This window comes from Mastomys coucha, unplaced genomic scaffold (assembly GCF_008632895.1).
Source record: "Mastomys coucha isolate ucsf_1 unplaced genomic scaffold, UCSF_Mcou_1 pScaffold1, whole genome shotgun sequence".
Taxonomy (NCBI): Eukaryota; Metazoa; Chordata; class Mammalia; order Rodentia; family Muridae; genus Mastomys; species Mastomys coucha.
Genome location: NW_022196891.1, coordinates 35954188 through 35974438, shown reverse-complemented (window position 1 = coordinate 35974438; position 20251 = coordinate 35954188). Strand labels below are relative to the sequence as shown.

At 41.8% G+C, this 20251-nt stretch overlaps 1 protein-coding gene across 2 annotated transcripts in view; it reads left to right on the top strand.

The window, feature by feature from the left end:
- Crb1 (crumbs cell polarity complex component 1) overlaps nucleotides 1-19919 on the top strand; it is a 175534-nt gene extending 155615 nt beyond the window's left edge. For both annotated transcript variants that reach the window (XM_031384157.1, XM_031384176.1), the window contains one exon: nucleotides 18152-19919. In XM_031384157.1, the coding sequence (XP_031240017.1) occupies nucleotides 18152-18367 (216 nt within the window). In that variant the 3' untranslated portion in view covers nucleotides 18368-19919. The remainder of the gene's footprint in view (nucleotides 1-18151) is intronic.
- The last annotated feature ends 332 nt before the right edge of the window (nucleotides 19920-20251 follow it).

Genomic DNA, 20251 nt, shown 5'->3' with positions numbered 1-20251 from the left:
TTGTCTTGTTTTCAAAGTGTGAATTTAAATTGTTTTTCACTGGAAAAATTAAGTTGCAAATAAAATCCTGCTCCTGTTCTCAGGAAGAAGTCAGATTGCCTAGAGCACTGGAGCCTCATAGTGTTTGTAATGGGGCTTTGCCATGATTGATGGTTTAGTTCTCTCTATAACTGTGCTTTATTTCCGAGTTTAGGGAAGGGAAAGCCTGGGAGACAACCGTTAAAGCCATTGACTTCCTTGGGGATCGTGGAATAGGCTTTATAGAGTGGAGCGAAGGGCTGGACTTTACAGCACTAGGCTGAACTCCCTCAGCAGCAGGACAGAGTGACGTGCCAAGAAAAAGCAAGTGGCTGTGGGACAAAACCAGAAAAAGCTGGTTGTGTTCATGGGCAGAAAGCGTCGGAGTCTCCAGATCTGAGGGCTGCGGCTGGGGACTTCTGCCTCTGCACCAAACGTGCCTTAGTAAAGTCCACACTCTGACCATTTTTCGCAAATCTCATGGTCAGAAAAGACCCACACAACCTTTCCCAAGTGCTCGCTCCTTTCCAGATTCCGCAAACCAGCAAGGCACTGTGCCATCTTCTCCCATCTCCTCCCTCCTAGCCATCCTCATTCATAGCTGCCTTTGTCTACATTTACTGTTCCCTAGGGGACTCGCTGACATTCTGGGCTGCAAGGCAGGAAGTCCAACGCCCTGTCCTTTCACGTGGCCCGTGACAGTGCTGGGAGCGGCTGGAGTCTCTGCCTTCTCTGTTTTCTCCACAACCTAGAGAATGAAGCATCTTCCCAAAGTAACCATTCCAGTATGTTGTCTCTTCAGTCCCTCTGGTAACTGGGATCACATGGGGAGAGAGGAAGCAAGACAGAGAGAGTCAGTGAAATATAATACATGATTTTTATCACAGTAGTTTTAAGGAAAGTAAAATCTCTCTTTAGAGAAAAAAGTAACCACACAACATACCTCCAAACAATCCCGAATTTGTGTTTCTGAGTCAAAGCACAACATAAATTCGCAAAAGCCCAACCAATGAGAGTGAGACTTTTCTCATAGAGAATCTGGGAATTAAGTTAGAGCATGAACTACGAGAAGGAATTTTACAGGACAAAAAGTAGGATCACATTCAAGAGAGGGGAAAATGGCCTTGGTAAAGAGATCCCGGGGATAATGTGAGGAGCAGGGGTGGACAGGCTTGAGTGGACTGCAAAGTTGGGAAATGAGGGGATATAAACTCAAATAAACGAAGGGTGGGAGCAGATCAGGAATGTAACCATCTGATCCCCAGAGGAGGATCTTCTCATACCCTGCCATTTAGACTGGGGCCATGTCTTTCTATAAATATTCCTTTAGCTTGTGATATTTTTGCTGGCTGCCAATCACATTCCAATTAGAAGTGATCCCTCTGTGCTGGAGAGATGGCTCATCAGTTAAGAGCAGAATAGCTGGATTTGACTCCCAGCACTGACATGGTGCCTCCTGACCATCTGTAACGGCAGTTCCAGGCAATCTGACTTCCTTTTCTAACTTCCACTAGCACCAGAACATGCATGGTGAATAGATGTCTAGCAAGCAAAACAGCCATGTGTAATAGATAGATAGATAGATAGATAGATAGATAGATAGATAGATAGATACTTTATAGAGGATCTCTCTTGGTCTCTGCTATCTAGTAGGTTACTTACTATGGAGAGACATTACCTAGAGTTCTAGCAGGTAGAGAGTCCAAGGTCAAGGCATCAGAAACTTCAATGATGAAGTCCTGCTTTCTTGGCATACCTGACAGTGTCATCCCTTGTGATATCACATCATGAAAGGGGCCTCCAGGCAGTCTGCACACCAAAGTGTAACTATCTTCCAAAGGCCCCATCTAATACCATAACCGTAGAGTTTGTTCAGGTTTCAGTACATAAAATTTAAGGGGAAGTGAACACATATCACAACAGGACCTTCCCAGCCCAAATTTTAATTTTTGCTGAGGAAAATTTTCTTGCCATAGTTTTGTTACTAAGTCTTGCTTTAAACCTTCTTTTTAAAAGTTTCACTTGAACACTTTGTAAGGTTACTATTTGTTAAAGTTTTAGGACATGATGCTGTCTATTTTTCTCAAAGGACCCAAACCAGTTTTGGCTTGGGAAATTTTAAATATAATCAGATTAAGTCCTCAGGAAAAAAATAAATGAGCAAATTTCCTGTATCCAACCACTAAATAGAGTCTCGGGGGTAATAAACTAATGCACTTTTACCCAGCACCCCAAAGAGCACAACATTGAGAAAGGTTTACTTGCGTGAGAAAATGGCCCTGTTGGGTACGCAGCAGGGGGTGGTTAGAATACATCTATTTTCAGAGCCTAGAGAACCATAGATTACAAAACCAAACCGGGACTGTCCTAGGAGAGTTAGCTGAGGCACAGGAGACCCTGCAGGTTCCTGAACCAGGAGTCAAGGGTTCTTCTGGGTGTCTTTTCCTTCAAAGAGATGTACACGATGCTTTTCTGGTGCCAAGAAGCAGCTACCATCCGGTCTCTCCTTTAATACCAGCTGTGGGGTGCCTTCGTCCTTTCAGCTTTATATGCAAAATCAAGGCTCAAAAAACTTAATTTTCTCCAACTCATATAGGACATCTAACCCTCAGATGACTTATATTTCCCCCAGTGTGTACTTCTGGGCTTCTAATTTATACAATGTAATATTTAGAGGTTGTTTCAAGTAAAGTGCCGTAGTAGAAAGTTATCAAAGAGTTGGCATTTCATAAGTACAGAATGAATTTTTAAGTATATGTCCTCACATATACAAAGAACGTGTGTGTGTCATGAGGCCAGCGATGTGCAGGGAAGTCTGTGGAACCTTTTGAAGAAGCGCTCAAGAGGCAAATAAGCAGCATAAATGTGAGAGAGATTGAGGAGTTTGCTCTGCGCCCTAATGGGATCTGGTATCTATTTATTTTTACCATTGAATCCTGTGTTTGCAGAAGCTAATTACCATTGGCAGTGTGCAAATTATCCTAATTTGCAGTTTCTTAAGGTTGAAGGCTGTGTTTATTTGGCCTCTTTAACTGCTTTACCGCTTAGCTCCAAAGGCAAATACTGTCACATTGGAGAAACTGATACAGGCACCTTAATTTAAAATTGCATTTTCACAATCCTTAGTAATGACACTGCGTCAGACTCACCTGGGAGGTGAGCTGAAGACATGTGTGTGATTGTTTAGTTGTCGAAGACCTGACTCGAAGCACAAGTGGAGCGTCTCACAGGATCCCTCCACAGCTTGAACAGTCAGCCTCCTTCTGAGTGGAAAACTATTGAAGGAAGAGGCATCCGTGGAAAGAGCATCACATGGATGCAGCTCACATGGGTGCAGCTCACATGGATGCAGCTCATATGGGTGCAGCTCACATGGGTGCAGCTCACATGGGTGCAGCTCACATGGGTGCAGCTCACATGGGTGCAGCTCACATGGGTGCAGCTCACATGGGTGCAGCTCACATGGGTGCAGCTCACATGGATGGATTCTGTGTGTGAAGAATTAGCCCATGTCTGGGTGTTAGTGTACATCGGTGAGAGAAGAATTGGCCACCTCTGGGTGTCCGTGTACACAGTACTGTTGGTAATCTAGAGTATAATAAAGACCCTCATCTATCCCACTCCCTCTTCAAGACCTTTTCACCACAGGACTGCAGATTCTAGTTAGAATCTTGGTTCGTAGGTAGCAATAGAACAGGTCCTATACAGAGATCAGACAAGCCCTCTTCTCTACCTGGCCAGCAGAGAACTTCTCCCATGTATCACGGACTGCTCTTTGTTTATGCTGGGAAGTTCCACTTGAGTTTACAAAGCCATCTCGTTTGCCAGCTCAGTTCAAAGTCACTTGAATGACTGCAAAGCCGCACAAGAGACATGACTCCTATGTGACATAAGAAGAAGGAATTAAGGAGTGGGACAGTCAAGCACGGTGCATATCTGCAGCTTCAGCACCAGGAGGGTCAAGAATTCAAGGCCAGCCTGAGCGTCAAGACAAAAGTGAAAATGTAAGAAGTGTGTTGTTTGCTATAGGTTTCCAAATGTAGCTGCTTATGGATCTTGAAAATATATTGTCAAGAGTGTTCTGTGACAGGAATTGTCGAAGTTCGAAGATAGAATTCAAATTTTTTGCTACAGACATTTAAGTGTTTTCTTCTGAATTAGACAGTTAGACCCTTCCATATTTTATACATCTGATACAGTCTTCCTTGATTCTGTAAAGGACAACATAGAACAACCTAATTTTGTCTTTCCATGGCAACAACATTACTATGGCAGGGAGATTGTTTAAGTATATTGTAGGGAGCACTTGCCAGCATCCTTATCAAATGAATTCACCATTTTTTACATACTTTATATACTTGATGGATAATAATGCTTCTAGACTTTATATACTTAATAACACTGGTACACTTTACATACTTTATAAATAATAAGACATATTTTATATGTAATGAAATGTGTTCATGTTTTCCCATAAATAATATCTCAGTCTCCTTTTTAACATTCCAGTTATAAGAAAATGGGAGCTCCTATATAATGGTTTTGAAACTCTATTGAGTGTCTCAAAGGGAATATAACAGCATTGCCCTTCTCCCATGATCTTGGAAACCTTAAATCTTTTCCACATTGGGTCAAGTGTCAAAGGCATTCTTAGTTTGCCCTAAATGTGCCTCTTTGTCCTAAAACCATAGTAAAGCACTGTAGTCAGTCAGAGGCAAAGGAACCATGTGTTTTGAGGAATCAGATATAAATGCTATGACATCCAAGAGGATTAATTGCCTTTCTCGGGAACATTAGGAAATGGATGTATAATTTTTAATTATGCATAAATTTCAAACTTTCCATCAAAGTCAAATTATGCTGATGTTAGTCAAAGCTACCATCGGCATTGACTCAAGAACCTGCTGATGGAGTGAAAATACACAGAAACTTGTTAACAAGAGATATAATTATCTGCAGCTCAGCAAATAGTGCCAGAGTGGCATGTAATCTGCTGAGCTCAGACAGCCATGGTGAATGAAGATCTCTTTCTTCACTTCCCAGTTAGTATTCACAGTTGGAAGCAATACATGGCTGCAATCTAAGTGCTGCACCTAAAAAGCGAGCTGATGGCTTGATACTATGTTTCCTGACACTGAGAACAGCTATCTTCTTAACCACCATGCTGTGTTAAGACTGCGAGCAGCACAGAGCTGTTGTCTACGAGCAGCAACCCTGGAAGATTTTCTGCATTGTTTAGTTGTTTTGTTTCTGGATAGATATGCTGGGTGTTAAAAACAGAGGACTGAAAGTTGTGAATTATGGGTCTCATTCTTTGTTCTTCTGCTGAGTATTTCAGTGCACAACACTCACAGACACACACACACACACACACAAACACACACACACACACTGTAGACACCTTCTTTCCTGGTCACAACTGCATATGAGGCATCTTCCTAGAACTCATAATGAAGACCTCCCCACCCACTAGCTTGTTCTATTGAAGCATGCTCTCATATGTAAAACCCTAAAAGAATTAAGGAAACATTGACAAGCCAGGAAACATGACTAACTATGAAAGTATTCCACATAAGAAGAAACTTGACCTGCCATGCCACCATGTAAATACGCCACGCACTGCTAACAACTGAAATTACAGGGTAGATTTGATTTCCTGCAGAGGATGCAGCTGTGTGTGATTGAACACACTCTGTAATCTGAATACCAAGTTTTCAGATTGCCAGCTGTGTGACTCTGGATAAACTGTTTAAATAACCTTTAAACAGAGTCTACATTATTCAATTGTGAAAATTTAGATGTGATGGCATGCAAAAATGCCAGAACATATTAAATCCTTAGTGTGTAATTAATTTTCCCTTTTCCTTATACCACGCTTTAGTTCCAAAGTACTTCATCGGTAACTCCATTGTCAAAAACGAGCTGTATGTTAGAAAGATGAATCACCTGAAATGAAAGCACTAGTAACCAAAGATGTAGATATTGTTTTTGTGTAGTAGGAAGAACACACTTATTCTAGGCTCTGGAAACTAGGAAAATGACCCTTAAAATAGTAATAATCAAAAGTTATCAGTAAAAGTGGGCAATGACACTGAGCGACCAGGGACCAGTGAGTAAAATCCACCAAAGTATAAAAACGTCCTTTTCTATCATGGTGGTTTCATCATGTGGACCACACAAAGAAGAGGACTTGAGCTGAATTACGCTGTGGCTTGCCTTCTCCTGTGGAGATTGCAGCTATCCCATCCCACTGCTGTTAAAGCACAGCAGATGGCTTCCTTTTACACCCAGTGCTGTCAGTGGAATGTAAATGTGTCTCCTCGAAACACTGAAAATACCAAGGCTGTGTGTTTAATCTGTGCTGTGCAGGCAGAGTGACCCTGAAAAGAACATGAGCTCCCAGCACGTTTGGAGAGTTGGCACGGATCCTGGTAAATAGGATTGGGGAGGATTTTTCAAGGTGGTGACTAATCACAGATTTCTTCCTGGGGTTCCTTAGGCCAACCACATCCCTGAGATGAACAATCTAAATGGTGACTGAACTGAACAATTACAGGACCCAGGGAAACTCGTTCTAAAGGGGTAAATGGGTGTGATCTGAGGTATGGGAATCATTCAGAGCATGAATTAATGCTAAATCCCTTTGGAAGACTTAAGAACACAAAAGCTTCCCCAGGTTTCAGATCACTTAACATAGGAAAGGTAATATTTTTTTTAACAATTACTTCAAAATTCTGGTGCGGGGGTGGGGGGGCGCTGATAAAGGAAGAGTGTCAAATGTTGGCATACTGCAGATAGGAGAAAATGTCCTTAGCAATAAAATTGTCTGGAAAGAAAATCCTGTTTTGAAAATATTACTAGCAAGCTGAACAAGCAAAATATGAAGTGCTTTAGGTGCATTATTTAATTCTCTTAAATAGGTCTCAGCCGAATAGAAAATAATGGCTCTGATACTCATTTTATTAAAGCAGTCTTTAAAAATTGACCATTGGTGAAGAGATGTTTTTGTAACTTGTCCTTGACACTTGGTCTCAAAGGGACAGGGGTCCTCTGTTCCCCACCCCCTATTGACCAAGGGTCAGATAAATTATTTTCAAAAGATGATGCTTCAAATACTCTAATCACGGTACATATCACATAGACTCTGAGACTCAGAAATGGCAAATGTAATTTCAGCTACATTACCAGATCTCAGTTTTAGTAGGCTATTATAGTTTGTTTTAAGTTTACTGGTAGAGATCTGTTGTAATTTGACAATATTTTAAATTCATAGGAAATGCTGTTAGGTTTTGCATTTGCTCTCCTCCAAGAAGAAATGTTGAAGACTCCTTGGTACAAGTATAAACAAATTATTTACCCAACTGGGCATTTGGACAAGGAAGTAAACTGTTAGTAAAGTCAAACGTAATTCTTTTTGTTCTAATTCTACTTATTTTAGACTTTTACCAATTTGAAATATCAACTTTGGGAAGGAATTTGTAGTTCTAACACTAAGTGCAACTTTAAGAACTCTTCACAATGTCTATCTTTGCTGGCTGGGAATGCAGGCCAACCCCACCTTCAGGAGCACAGTGCCCTCAGTTCAAATGAACCAAGTCTTAAACTTAGAAAAGCAATGTCTGTGCTATGGAAAGTTTCCCATTATAGCATCATGCACATCCTTCATCTTCTGCAAGTCAGAGCTTAAACCTGAAAGTCTGAAAATTTGATGAAAGTCGAAGTGACAATAGAAATAGTCACTCCCGAGATTATTTAAATGGAGGCGCAATGTACACACATCCATCAATGAAACAGATGCAGAATGGGTTTTAGATCTATGTCTTCTCTTTAAAATAAGAATAGACTAAATGATACAATAGATTATATAAACAAGGACTTCAATGACAGGCTGTCAAAGTTAAAGTTACACATTTTACATGGGTGACTTGACACCATACTTTATCACCTACACAAGGGGAAGCCAATTTGATTCTGGTCAATAAAATACAACCCCTAGAGCTGAGTTGTAGCCAAGCTGACATGGAGTGTCAGAGTCTGACTATCTGACATCCACTTATTCTGGGAGGGGACACAACAGGAATTGACACTTGCTGCCATCTGGGGTGTGTCCCATAGTTAAGTCCAATTTGATTAATAAACACTTAGCTATGTCAAGGGGACGATGCAGCTGCCTGTGCACCAATGCCATTCATGCCCCGGTAATTTAGTGCAGGTCTGAGTATAAGTGAGACTAGTGATTCAAAAGCTGAATTTACTGCAGTCCCACAACTGTTGAAAATTAAACTACATGTGCTGCAAGTTAGGGGTTACCAGGCTATCTCATTATAGGAGTCTGCCGCCCCCCCACCTCAGAGGTTGGAATCTTTGCTGAATTACGGAGGGACTTATTTGAATGTAGACTTGGACCAAATAATTTTCTGATAAGTTGGCCATAAATCCTCAGTAAAATAAGCTTGGTGTTCTCAGCGTATCTGTTGGCTTTTTGATCATTTTTATGACTTTCCTTTTACTGGTCAAATTATCCTTATATGCTCCTACATCTCCTCTGACATGGATTAAGTCAACACAAACCAATAGACCTTCATTACTTTTGCAACTGGTTTTGATTTGGGGGCAATAAATACAATGACACAGACTAGATTACCTTTGCGGAAGGAATATGTGATAAGCCAGGAGGATGCCAGAGATTTGGCTCTTTTTTACTCTCTCTGTATAATGTTAAAAAAGATTAATAGCAGCTTTCAGCCTGCTGAAGAAAATTAAAAGAAAGAAAGAAAGAAAGAAAGAAAGAAAGAAAGAAAGAAAGAGAAAGATGTATGAGAAAAGAATAAGGTACAGGTTTTATTGTAAGAAGGGCAATGGACACGCAAGGTGATCCATACTTGACTGCCCATAGGAGGATTGTCCATCAGTGAGAACAATGCTTTCCCCATGGGATGAAAGCACAGAGGGGAGGGCATTGAGCAAGAGCAAGGTCTAGAAGAGGTAGGGACAGAGCAATGGGAGAAGCATGAACTCAAGTTGGAGGTACAATCTCCACTTTAAAATTAATTTTTAAAATATTACACTTCCAATCTGGGAGTGTGAGCAAAAAAAAAAAAAAAAGAATCTAAAGAAAATCAGAAGGAAATGAAGGAGCAGGGGCGACTGAGCCTTCACTGAGATCAACCAAGTGCAGGGGCGACTGAGCCTTCACTGAGATCAACCAAGTGCAGGGGCGACTGAGCCTTCACTGAGATCAACCAAGTGCAGGGGCGACTGAGCCTTCACTGAGAACAACCAAGTGCAGGGGCGACTGAGCCTTCACTGAGAACAACCAAGTGCAGGGGTGACTGAGCCTTCACTGAGATCAACCAAGTGCAGGGGTGACTGAGCCTTCACTGAGATCAACCAAGTGCAGGGGCGACTGAGCCTTCACTGAGATCAACCAAGTGCAGGGGCGACTGAGCCTTCACTGAGATCAACCAAGTGCAGGGGCGACATAGCCTTCACTGAGATCAACCAAGTGCAGGGGCGACTGAGCCTTCACTGAGATCAACCAAGTGCAGGGGCGACTGAGCCTTCACTGAGATCAACCAAGTGCAGGGGCGACTGAGCCTTCACTGAGATCAACTAAGTTGTGGGATTTTGCTTCCTTTGTAAAGCTTTCTCTGCACACATCCATCTGATTTTCAAGCAGTACAGGCTGCCGGCTTCACACTTTTCCACCTGGATGTTCTTCTATGAAGGAGGGCTTCCTTCTTCAACTACAACACTGGTATTATATCCAAGAAATTTAAGTTTTCATACACATTTCATATTTTGATTTCTACAGTTGCCTAATAGTGGTTTTTTTAAGTCTCCTCCTTCCATAATCCAGAACAAAACTACTTGCACTTAGCTGTTCTCAAGCACCTCAGAATCTCTAAAAGGCAAAGAGTCTCTCTGCCTTTTAAATTCATCTGCCACTGAATATGTCCTAACTCTTGAGATTATGTATAAAATAAATTGGCATAATTATTGATCACTTCCTAAAATTTACATACAATGGAAGATGTAGTTTATAAAGAAAATCAATTTTAAGAGAAGACTTCTTGGCATACACAGACACAGACACACACACATACACACACACACACACACACACACACACACACACACACACAACCGGAGTAATGAAGCCAATGTTTCAAGTAACTGGTATAGACAGTATAGATTAAGAAGTAAAACAGGAGAAAATGTACAGGAAGTTCCTCTCTACTTCACTGAGGAAGAGCAAAAAGAGCTGCCTGTAACATCTACAAATTGTTCTATGCCTAGGATGCTGTCTTAGTCAGGGTTTCTATTCCTGGACAAAACATCATGACCGAGAAGCAAGTTGGGGAGGAAAGGGTTTATTCAGTTTACACTTCCATGTTGTTGTTGATCACCAGAGGAAGTCAGGACTGGAACTCAATCAGGTCAGGAAGCAGGAGCTGATGCAGAGGCCATGGAGGGATGTTCCTTACTGGCTTGCTTCCCCTGGCTTGCTCAGCTTGCTCTCTGATAGAACCCAAGACAACCAGGGATGGCATCACCCACAGTGGGCCTCCTCACTTGATCACCAACTGAGAAAATGCCCCACAGCTGGATCTCATGGAGGCATTTCCTCACCTGAAGCTCCTTCCTCTGAGATAACTCCAGACTGAGTCAAGTTGATACAGACCACCAGACAGTACAGATTGGTAATGTCTTTCTAGCAAATAAGGGGCCACTCTGCTCCATTCCGCATTTGTGGCTCTGCAGAGGGACTTGCCTAACTTTGGCACATTTTCACCAACAAAAAAGAAATGTCTCAGTACTACAGCCATGTTTCTTGTTCTCCTTAAAGGAACAGGATCATGGCATTTCTTTCTGCTTAAAGGGCTTTGCTTCATTCTCTCAGCAACTGCCTCTGAGGAAGCAAAGCCACACTATAAGCTCAACCTCCCTCCTCAGCATTCTACAGACCTACCTCCAGCCTAGCATTTGCCATTCAGAACACTGATTGCTTGTGAATTTGTCCCCCAACCCTGCCCCCAGAACCTCCAACACACAGAACTATCGAACAGTGAGGATCTTTTTTTTAGACAATGATTATTACAACTTCATTCTCTGCCTCCAATATCTTACATGATCTCTGAAGCTTATGAGATATTCAGTAAAAATGCAAAAGAGGGACTGTATGACCAAATGAGTAAATAACCCTGCCCTTAAACATTCTGAGTGCTGTAGAACTCTTCTTACATGTAAAAGATAATTTAAGAATACATCAAGCAGAGCGATGAGCATTACAGCTGTGAGTCAATATTGAGTGATCAACCACTTTGTGCAAAGCTCTGCATTTTGTATTATTGGAAAGTTCCAGAGTAAATAGATACCCTTTCCACATAGTGGTCTGGGGTAGAATTTTGCCTGTGAGCAGTAGAACAAATGAGTAATGTTCTAAGAAGGAGAGGGATTGACTGAAATCATGTCATGCTGTGCTCTCTGATAAACTGGAAATGGCACCAGCAGATGACTCCTGATTCTGATGTGACAACTATAGAGAGTTGCTTTACTGTGAAAGAGTATCTGGCTAGGCTGTAGCCAGAGATAGTGATACCCCAAAACTAAAAAAAAGGACTCATATGTGGAGAAACTAGATTTTAAAATTAGCAATTTAGATTTGCTACGCTAAGGTGTGCTGTGGGTTAATTCTCACAGGCTCCTGAGTCTGTTAAGGTCTGGCCTTGTTTTTTGTTTCGGTGTTTTTTTCTTTTTTTTTTCTATGTGCTATAGGGATGGCAATTGAATTATCGTGGAAGAGAAGGCAGCTGGAGGATAAATTACTCAGCTATGTTTAAAGATAGCATTTACTAAGCCGAGTTTATGGGAATGAAGAAGAGACAGAAGCAGAGTTGGGTCTGACCACAGAGAACTGATGAGAGGGAATGGGGTAGAGAGCTCTTAAGTGTTAGCAGCTCATAGTGCTGCATCCTCCACACTCTGGATCATTCATCAGCAAACACTGACTTCTGAAAGGACACACAGAGGAGAGACAAGAAAGGAAGCTCTTCCGAGACCAACACGGACCTATGTAACGGTTTGAGAGATCGCCTAAAGGAGATGAAAAGAAGTAATCAGATCTCTCGGAAACCGTTGCTGGTGGCAGCTTCCTTATTTTTCAGTCTTCGGTAGGAGTTCCTACTTGTGTCAGCTGGAAGATGAGGGGCGGGAAAAATAATGCTAACTAGAAAGCTCATGCCTGCTTTCACAAAGACAAAGTCTTCAAGTCCTCTTGGTGGCTTAGCCATCTTTGTCATCTCCTTCCTTTTTCGCCACTCCCCTGCTACCAGCACCCCAGGAATTAATTCCCTGAAATCCTCACTGGGAGCCAAAGCAAACTGTCTCCTCCTCCTGTGGAGCGCCATGTGCATGCTAAGGATTTGGTTAGATTTAAACCCCAAGAGAAAGAGGTCCTGTGTTTGGGAAGTGAGTAGCTCAAAGGAGCTTGTTGCGGACCAGTACTTTGTTCCTTCCTGTCACGTGACCATGATCTGAGCGAGAGGTAGACACTGTTCCAAGAGCATCAGGGAGAGAAGATAACACTGGAAGCAAAGAAGAGTGAAGTAAGACAAGCATCTGTACCTTAGCAGAGTTACAAAGGCAGCAGGAAATGTACACAGTGAATAGATGCCACAGTATCATGCACTTGAGAGATTAAAGCTAACTTAGGTAAAGACAGTAACCCCAGGAAAGGCTGCCCTGGAAGGGTAACAGAAAATAGTTACACCTCCATCGCCATTGGCATATTGGGAGAATTAAGGTTGTTTTTGTGGAGGGAACATCTGGCAACCCTCCCCCCCCAACCCAAGGTCAAAAGAAATAGTGAGCTATTATCTCTGGCCAATAAATTTGTAAAGCATATTGCAAGCTAAGTGAGTTTGGAGGGCTGGAACTTGGTTTTTGCCTGAGAGGAGAGATAATTTTTATTCATGAGGTCTTGTGTTCCAAGGGAAAAAAAAATGATATTGCTCATACCACCTGCTTCCAGAAAGTAAAATAGGAAAGCCATGTTCTTCAGACTTCTAGCTTCTTTTGGCTTTTGCCCAATTTCTGTGTCTAAAGTTGAAAAGAGGCAGGAAACATCGCGAGAACTTCAGTCATGGTGATTCGCCCTGAAACGCCAGGCAGTCCTGTGCTTACAGGGAGCTCATGCATAAACTCAGTTTGCTGAATTCAGGAAGAATTATGTTCCTTTTCTGGTCACCATCACAGCACATCCCAAATCAGCAAGTGTGAGATTTTTTTTTTTTTTAACCTGAAAGTCCACAAGACTAAACAGGCCACCGTTGGGGTAATGGGTTAACTTTGTGCTGGATCAGTTCATATTTTTCTCATTGATTCCCAGTGTTTCCATACAGCCTCTAATATAGACCCATCGGTTAATGCCTGGCACAGACACTCATGGAAAGGTCCCTGCCATCCAGTTCGTGTCTCCCTACACTGTCCTATCTCAGCCTTGTATTCTCCTCTGCCCACGACCTCCTGGGTAATCCTGATTCCAAGCAGCAGAGCTGTAAAGACTTGCAAGTGTGCGGTGAGAGTTTATGAGACAGACTATTTCTCCGGTGAGGGACTTTGAAAGCTGCCAATGGCGTTCTCACACGGTTCTGTGGGGAAAGGAGAGGAACATTTAGATATTTAGATGTTCTCAACAATCCTAGGGAGCAGCAGACCCACCTGGGAAAGATGTGGGTACAGTTTAAGTGTCATCCTTCCTCAGCTGCCTACTGTCCACCATGGCTGCTCCTAGGGAGAGGTGGATGAGCTCTCTGGGGCCACTTTTTCTTCTCTTTCCTAACTAAGTCTTACATTCTGTAGTAGGAACACCTGGCTCAATCCCCACCTTGCTGTTTGAGGGCTGTTCCCTAGTCTCTTCCTTTTAATTTTCAAGTACCTTCTTCCCCCCAACCTCCGAGCAATAAAGTGAACAGTATATTTATGGTTGAAAATGGGCAGCTGTCACAATAATAATTTTAAAAACAAAGCTCTGGCCCCGTCAGCATTACTATGGAAACGTCTGTTTCTAGCAGCTCACTGATACGATCCAGTTCAGGGATTGAGGCCTGCGTGGGAGTGTTTTACCATCCATAAAGTGAGGATCTAATTGTTACAGAAGGGATTCCCAGGAGCTGCTCTCTCAAGTCTTAAAGCTGGATTATTCTTATCTCTTCCTTTAATTTGGCAGGAGAGTTGAAGCGATGCCTTTATATTTTATTTGCAGATACAAATAAATATTCTAAGTGGTGTTTGAAAACTCTTGTTGAAAGTAATTTTTCCACTAATCACCAATTCACATAATAATGTTTTATGGCTATTTCTGTAACATTTAAATATACCCGTCATACACACCAAAACTCACGGAAAGAAGCTGTACCATAGACTGCCATCAAGTGACACAGTTTCTGTTCTAACACACAAACCCCACACCTCATTCACCTGTCTCTGTATGTTCCTACTTACCTGGCATGTAACTGAGTTTCAAGAAGAATTTGAGTAAATTATTGCCTTTTCCAGAAGCCAAATAGCATCACTATTTTTAACCACAATGTTTATTTAAAAAAAAAAAAATCATCGCCACTCAGTGGCAGTCCATGGGGGTGGGGACAGATTCACAAGCAGTGCCTGTTCCATGTGGCAGATGTCAGGTTAGAGGTGAGTGTAACGGAGGCCAGGAAAAAGCTGGAACTGTGATTGCTTTTTTAAGTTCCACATTTGGGAGAACGACCTACATGCTAACAGCATCCATTTGTGACTCTTTTCACTTTAAATAAATGCTTGCAAGTTTTTACTTCCAGTGCTTTGCAAGTGTGAGGTAAGTCTTCATATAAATCCTTAAGCTTTTATAGTTTTTTCAAGGCTGCTTCTAATATATTTACTGTCTCATGCTCTCCCAAATGCTTTGACTACAACCAAGCCAAGACATTCGGAATCAAAACAAAAAAGCATTTCTTTATTTCATTCTGAGGGTAGAGAGTTCAAGGTAATCATGGTTTAGTCATAAATACCATACATGTGTACATTTTAAAGATACCAATGTGAGAATGGACTATAGATTGATGAATATCTTTTAGAAAAGTAATCTTTATTATAGAGTCTTTTTAAAATTTATGGTTAACTTGGACATACCGTTTCTAGGAAATGTTGACAAACCCAGTGTTAGAACATGACCTGTCTCTGCCATTCTGGTCCTATCTTTTGGCCAACTCTAGCATGAGTCCCTGTGTCAGTGCAGTTCGAGTTATCATAAAATCCATCTGGGTTCTATATTTGTAAAGAATTGTTGAAGAATAACAGAGCAAAAAGTAGCCCTTCAGTCATGGAAACTCAAAAGTAGAAAGTCTTCAATGCAATTTGAAAATGCCATTCACCTCAGCCCCATGCTTAAGGCCATGGTGTGACAGAGTCAGGGGGATGGTTTCATCGAAATATTTACGGGAGGCCTAGAGTAGCAGCTTAGGTTCCTAGATGGTCTTCATGGTCAAGTGGCAAGGTGCTCCTTCACAAATCAATAGAACTGGAGATCATGACCAGTAATATGCTCTGTCTACTCATGACTATTGAGATCATGTAGTCATGCTTTGTACAGTTTAGGCTTTTTGTATGACATTTAATCCCATACTTTTAAGTCATTAACAATACCCACCTCGAGAGGTGAAGAAGCGACTCTCCAACTGTGAAATAAGTTGCTGATATTCACATTAATGAGAGGCAGAGCCAGGAATCCAAGCCTAGCCTCTTCCTCTTAATCGTGTCAGTGTTCAGCCTAGAGTGACAGAGGTGTAGCCAGAGTTCAGCTCTTGACATCGCTCCCCCTCTTTTCTCAGGCTGGTGAGAGAACTACAGACAAGGTCCTGATTGATCACAAGCCACAAAGGTCAGTTCTCTGACCGCACGGTGAAGTGTGGGCGCCATTGAGGTCTCAGCCCTTGTTCCCTGTTGCCCTCTCCAGCTATACTGTGCTAGGGTGTAGGGCTTCCACTTCCCCAGTACAATCAGCCTCTGTAGTGACACACACACACAAAAGCCTAGAAATGTTCAAAAACCAGAAGAAAACAAAATGATTTGTCTCCTGTCTGTGTGGGTATGAGCATCCCATCTCATTTGTCCAGCCAACAGCAATTTACTCCCAAAAGGCCACGACTGAGTGGCTTCAGTAAGGGCAACCCTTTGAAGAAGAGGGCTTGGTCTTAAAGCCCCAGGGACACTGCCAAGGGGTGCATGCTGGTCTGCAGGTGCTTCTGATCTTTTGCCTAACCTCTTCCACCTTCTACCTCCCAACTCCTGCTCCTTCCATTTCTCTCTCTCTCTCTCTCTCTCTCTCTCTCTCTCTCTCTCTCTCTCTCTCTCTCTCTCTCTCCTCTCTCCCCCCTTCTCATCCTTATTTTTCCCTAAGTTTAGATCAAGGTCATGTATTATCATTACAATGCAGTCTTTTCTCCTATGTTCTTTCTTCTCTACCCCCCACCCCAACCTCCTGTCACCCCCCATTATAGGAGCCACAGATCCAGACTTGTCGAGCTCTTGCTTGAAGATCATTAATCGGTGGCTCCTCTGTGACCACAGGACAAACACTGACTTTGGGTGGCATCTTTGGGTGGCATTTGGATTGCTTAAAAGGATTTATCTCCTTGTTTTATAATCTCTCCTGAGTTTTATAATCTCTCCTGACCGACATATGTATGTGCAACCTTTGCTCTCCCTGGTCTCCCCTCAATTCCAAAGACTTTTTAAGTCTAACTTTTAAATTTCAATCCAAGTTGTTTCATTTAAACGAAATTCTTTATTTACAATAGTTGAATATTCCCTCATCCTTCAAAGAACAACCATATACTTTATTTCAATTTTAAAAAGAAAAACCCAAGTACGCTACACTTAATATCCATGACACTCATAATATACATTTGTAATATACCATAATCATATGCCCATATGAGTGAATGTGGTTCTTTTCTCCTATCTTCAAAAATGAAGATCTAGATTCAGCTTTGATATATTTGTATTTTTATATTCTAGCTTATATATGCCTCCATAATTGATACATACTGATGAATGGGCGAAAAGCTAGTAAACCACATATAAGCATGGTTTATAATAACTACATCAAAGATTATATTATGGGGACTTTACTGTGTGGTATTAATTGTATGATTATTTGAACCAAACTCTGAAGGAAAAATAGCAGCAATAAAAATGATTAAAGACAGTTAAGGTATTAAATTGCCCAGCATGCTAAAACATTGTCTTCATATGTAACATTCTGTTGATTTAGTAATCAGATAAGCATCATACAGATGGCTAAATGAAACTCGAGAAGGCAAAACAGCTTATTCCTACGCTTATACTGCCAGAAATAGAACTCTGAACACATCATTTAAACAATCCGCATAGTGCTGCTTCTCTCCTTAATATTTCTATGCATATTCCTGTAACCTATTGCTAAACCAAAAGGTTGTTGCTTTGCTAAAGAGACAAACACCGCGACGGACAATTAATCGAACCTCTGTGTACTAGGAAAGCCCGGTTGCTTTCTGGGAGGGTTCCTCCTGTTGCTTTTACAAACATCAGTTGTTACATCACATCCAAATCAAAATGACTCAGAAACTGACTTTGAAAGTAGCCCATCAGTCTTCCTTCTCTAGGGATGTGTTCTTCAAGACCTAGCTAATTTACTCTTTCTCCCAAAGGCTTTAAAACAATCATATTGTTGGTTCAAAATCACAAGCTCGAACAAGGGAGGGAACAAATCATGAATGTCACACACAGTCCAATAAATTTAGGATGAGTTTGCACATCTATGGCTCCGTCTTTTTCTCTTTGAATGAAGGATCTTAGTCATCGAGACAACAACGCTGAGTCAATACAGTAAATATTTCACACCCATTTTCTCCACAGCAGGCCTTAAAGCCTAGGTAGGCCACCATTTGCGCATGAGCATGACTTGAGACTCAGAAAAGCCTGGAACTCCTTGGTCTTATTACACTGCTGAAAAGTAGCAGCTCCAGCTCCTTGGTACCCAGCCCAAAGTACTACTGCTCTAGCATGAGCCTTTGCTCCAGAACTCTCATAACCATCCCTTCAATCCTTACAGATGGCTGATGACAGGCTCATGGGCATTTTCACCGCTGTTGGCTCCGGAACTTTGGCCCTGTTCTTCATCCTCTTGCTTGCTGCGGTTGCTTCTCTTATCGCCTCCAACAAAAGGGCGACTCAAGGAACCTACAGCCCCAGCGGTCAGGAGAAGGCTGGCCCTCGAGTGGAAATGTGGAGTAGGGTGCCGCCCCCAGCACTGGAAAGGCTCATCTAGGAGCCCCCTGCTCCTCTCAGAACAGGGAAGAATAGATGAGGTCGTGTCCGAGTGAAGATGGTTTTACATCACTAGAGATACTTACATCTGGAACTGTGGAAGGATTTTCATAGACACCTCATAGACCTTCATGGGGGTTCACTTTACATCACTGTTTAGTTATGTCATCCATCCACAGAAGAGCATCCCTGGGTCATGCCTATCAGCCTCAGAATTAGCAAAACATCTTCCAGACAGAACACACTATTTTAGAAAAAAACTCCAGAGGCTTCCCCTTAAGCCCTTTACTGGGTAATCCACATAAAATGCTTAGTTGCCAAGTTCCATTATTTATGTAGAACCAAGCAGAAAAATTAGAATACAACTTTCGCTTTTTATTTTATAGAGAAGGCTTTATGTTTTGTTTTGGTTTGTTGTTGTTTGTTTTTTGAGAGTGACTCATTCTATAGACCAAGCTGTCCTCAAAATCATATGGACCCTCAAGATTATATGTGTCCGACCATGTTCACCTTACTTATGAATCTTCTGTCATATGGTAAAAGATTCCAATGGGACCTGAGGAGATGACTAGCCAGGTAAAGCAAGGGCTGTGTAAGTGTCAGAACTGGAGTTTGTGTCCTCATTATCCACATAAGTGTGAGGTAAGTGTGGCCCCTGCCTGTCATCCTAGGGCCTTAGGAGATAATCAGGGCTCAGTGGAGCAAGCCTGTTAAACTGTTAGGGCAGGTAAGTTCTGGCTTCAGGTGAGAGACTCAGTAAGAAAGGCAATTAGTGAATCAAGATGACCCTATATATCAACCTCTTGCCTATACATGCATATACACACATTTACATGTGTGCCCAAACATGAAGACATACACACACACACACACACACACACACACACATATACACGGTGTAATTGTGTGTAGCCATGAGAGTACACTTTCCTCCCTCAATTGTGGATTTAGAGAAAGGTGTGAGAAGAATGTATATTTTAAAACATGACCCAACCATAACAAATAAAATTGATATAGAGCTGTTCTCCTGTCCAAGCTTGCCTTTAAGGTTGTTCACTCTGTAAGTTGATTGCTTGCTTGGTTGGTTGGTGGATGGCTTCTGTTTGTTGTCTTTTGTAAATTTGCTCCCAGTCAGGACATTCCCTAGACAGAACTTCCTAGTAAGAAAATTGTTTGTCAATTTTTCAGGGACTTTTGATAATGCCCAACAGAGATGGCATCTAAAGAGGACCCCCACATTGACATGGGCATTTTTGCATCTCCAAGGAGAAAATATTGTACCTTCTGTTTGTACATTGTCTATTCTGTGATGGTTATGTCTTACATATGTTTTGAAATGCATGTAACACAGTTATAGTATGAAATAAAATGGAAATACATATGTATATATACGTATATATATGACACAAGCTAAAAAAATGAGTGACATAAACTTTAAATCTAAAAGAAGGAATCCATCCTTCCCAACATCTATCAGTACAGACAATCACGGAGCTTTTTGTTTTGTTTTGTTTTGTATTGTATTAGCAGTTTTTCCACAATACAGAAGTCCTGTAACTTCAAGTGTGATATCATAGGATCAATCGCTGGATTCTCTGCCGTGAGCTATGGCTTTCTTTGAACCCTCCACCCCTCAGCTTCTGCTGTCACCTGAGTACCTACAGGAGAGATTTCCTGTCTCCCATCTCTTCCTTTCTGCCTCCTCACACTCGAGTGTTGCTTCCCCTTCCCACTGCCAAACACTTCATGCCGCCAAGAGAGCAACAGGCTGACCTCTAGCTTCCCTGAGTTTTCAGATTAGAATTGGAAACAGCTATCTTGGAACACTTGGCAACTTGGTCTTCCTCTTGCCTCCCTCCTCAGCCTTGCAGAACCTTTCCTGCTT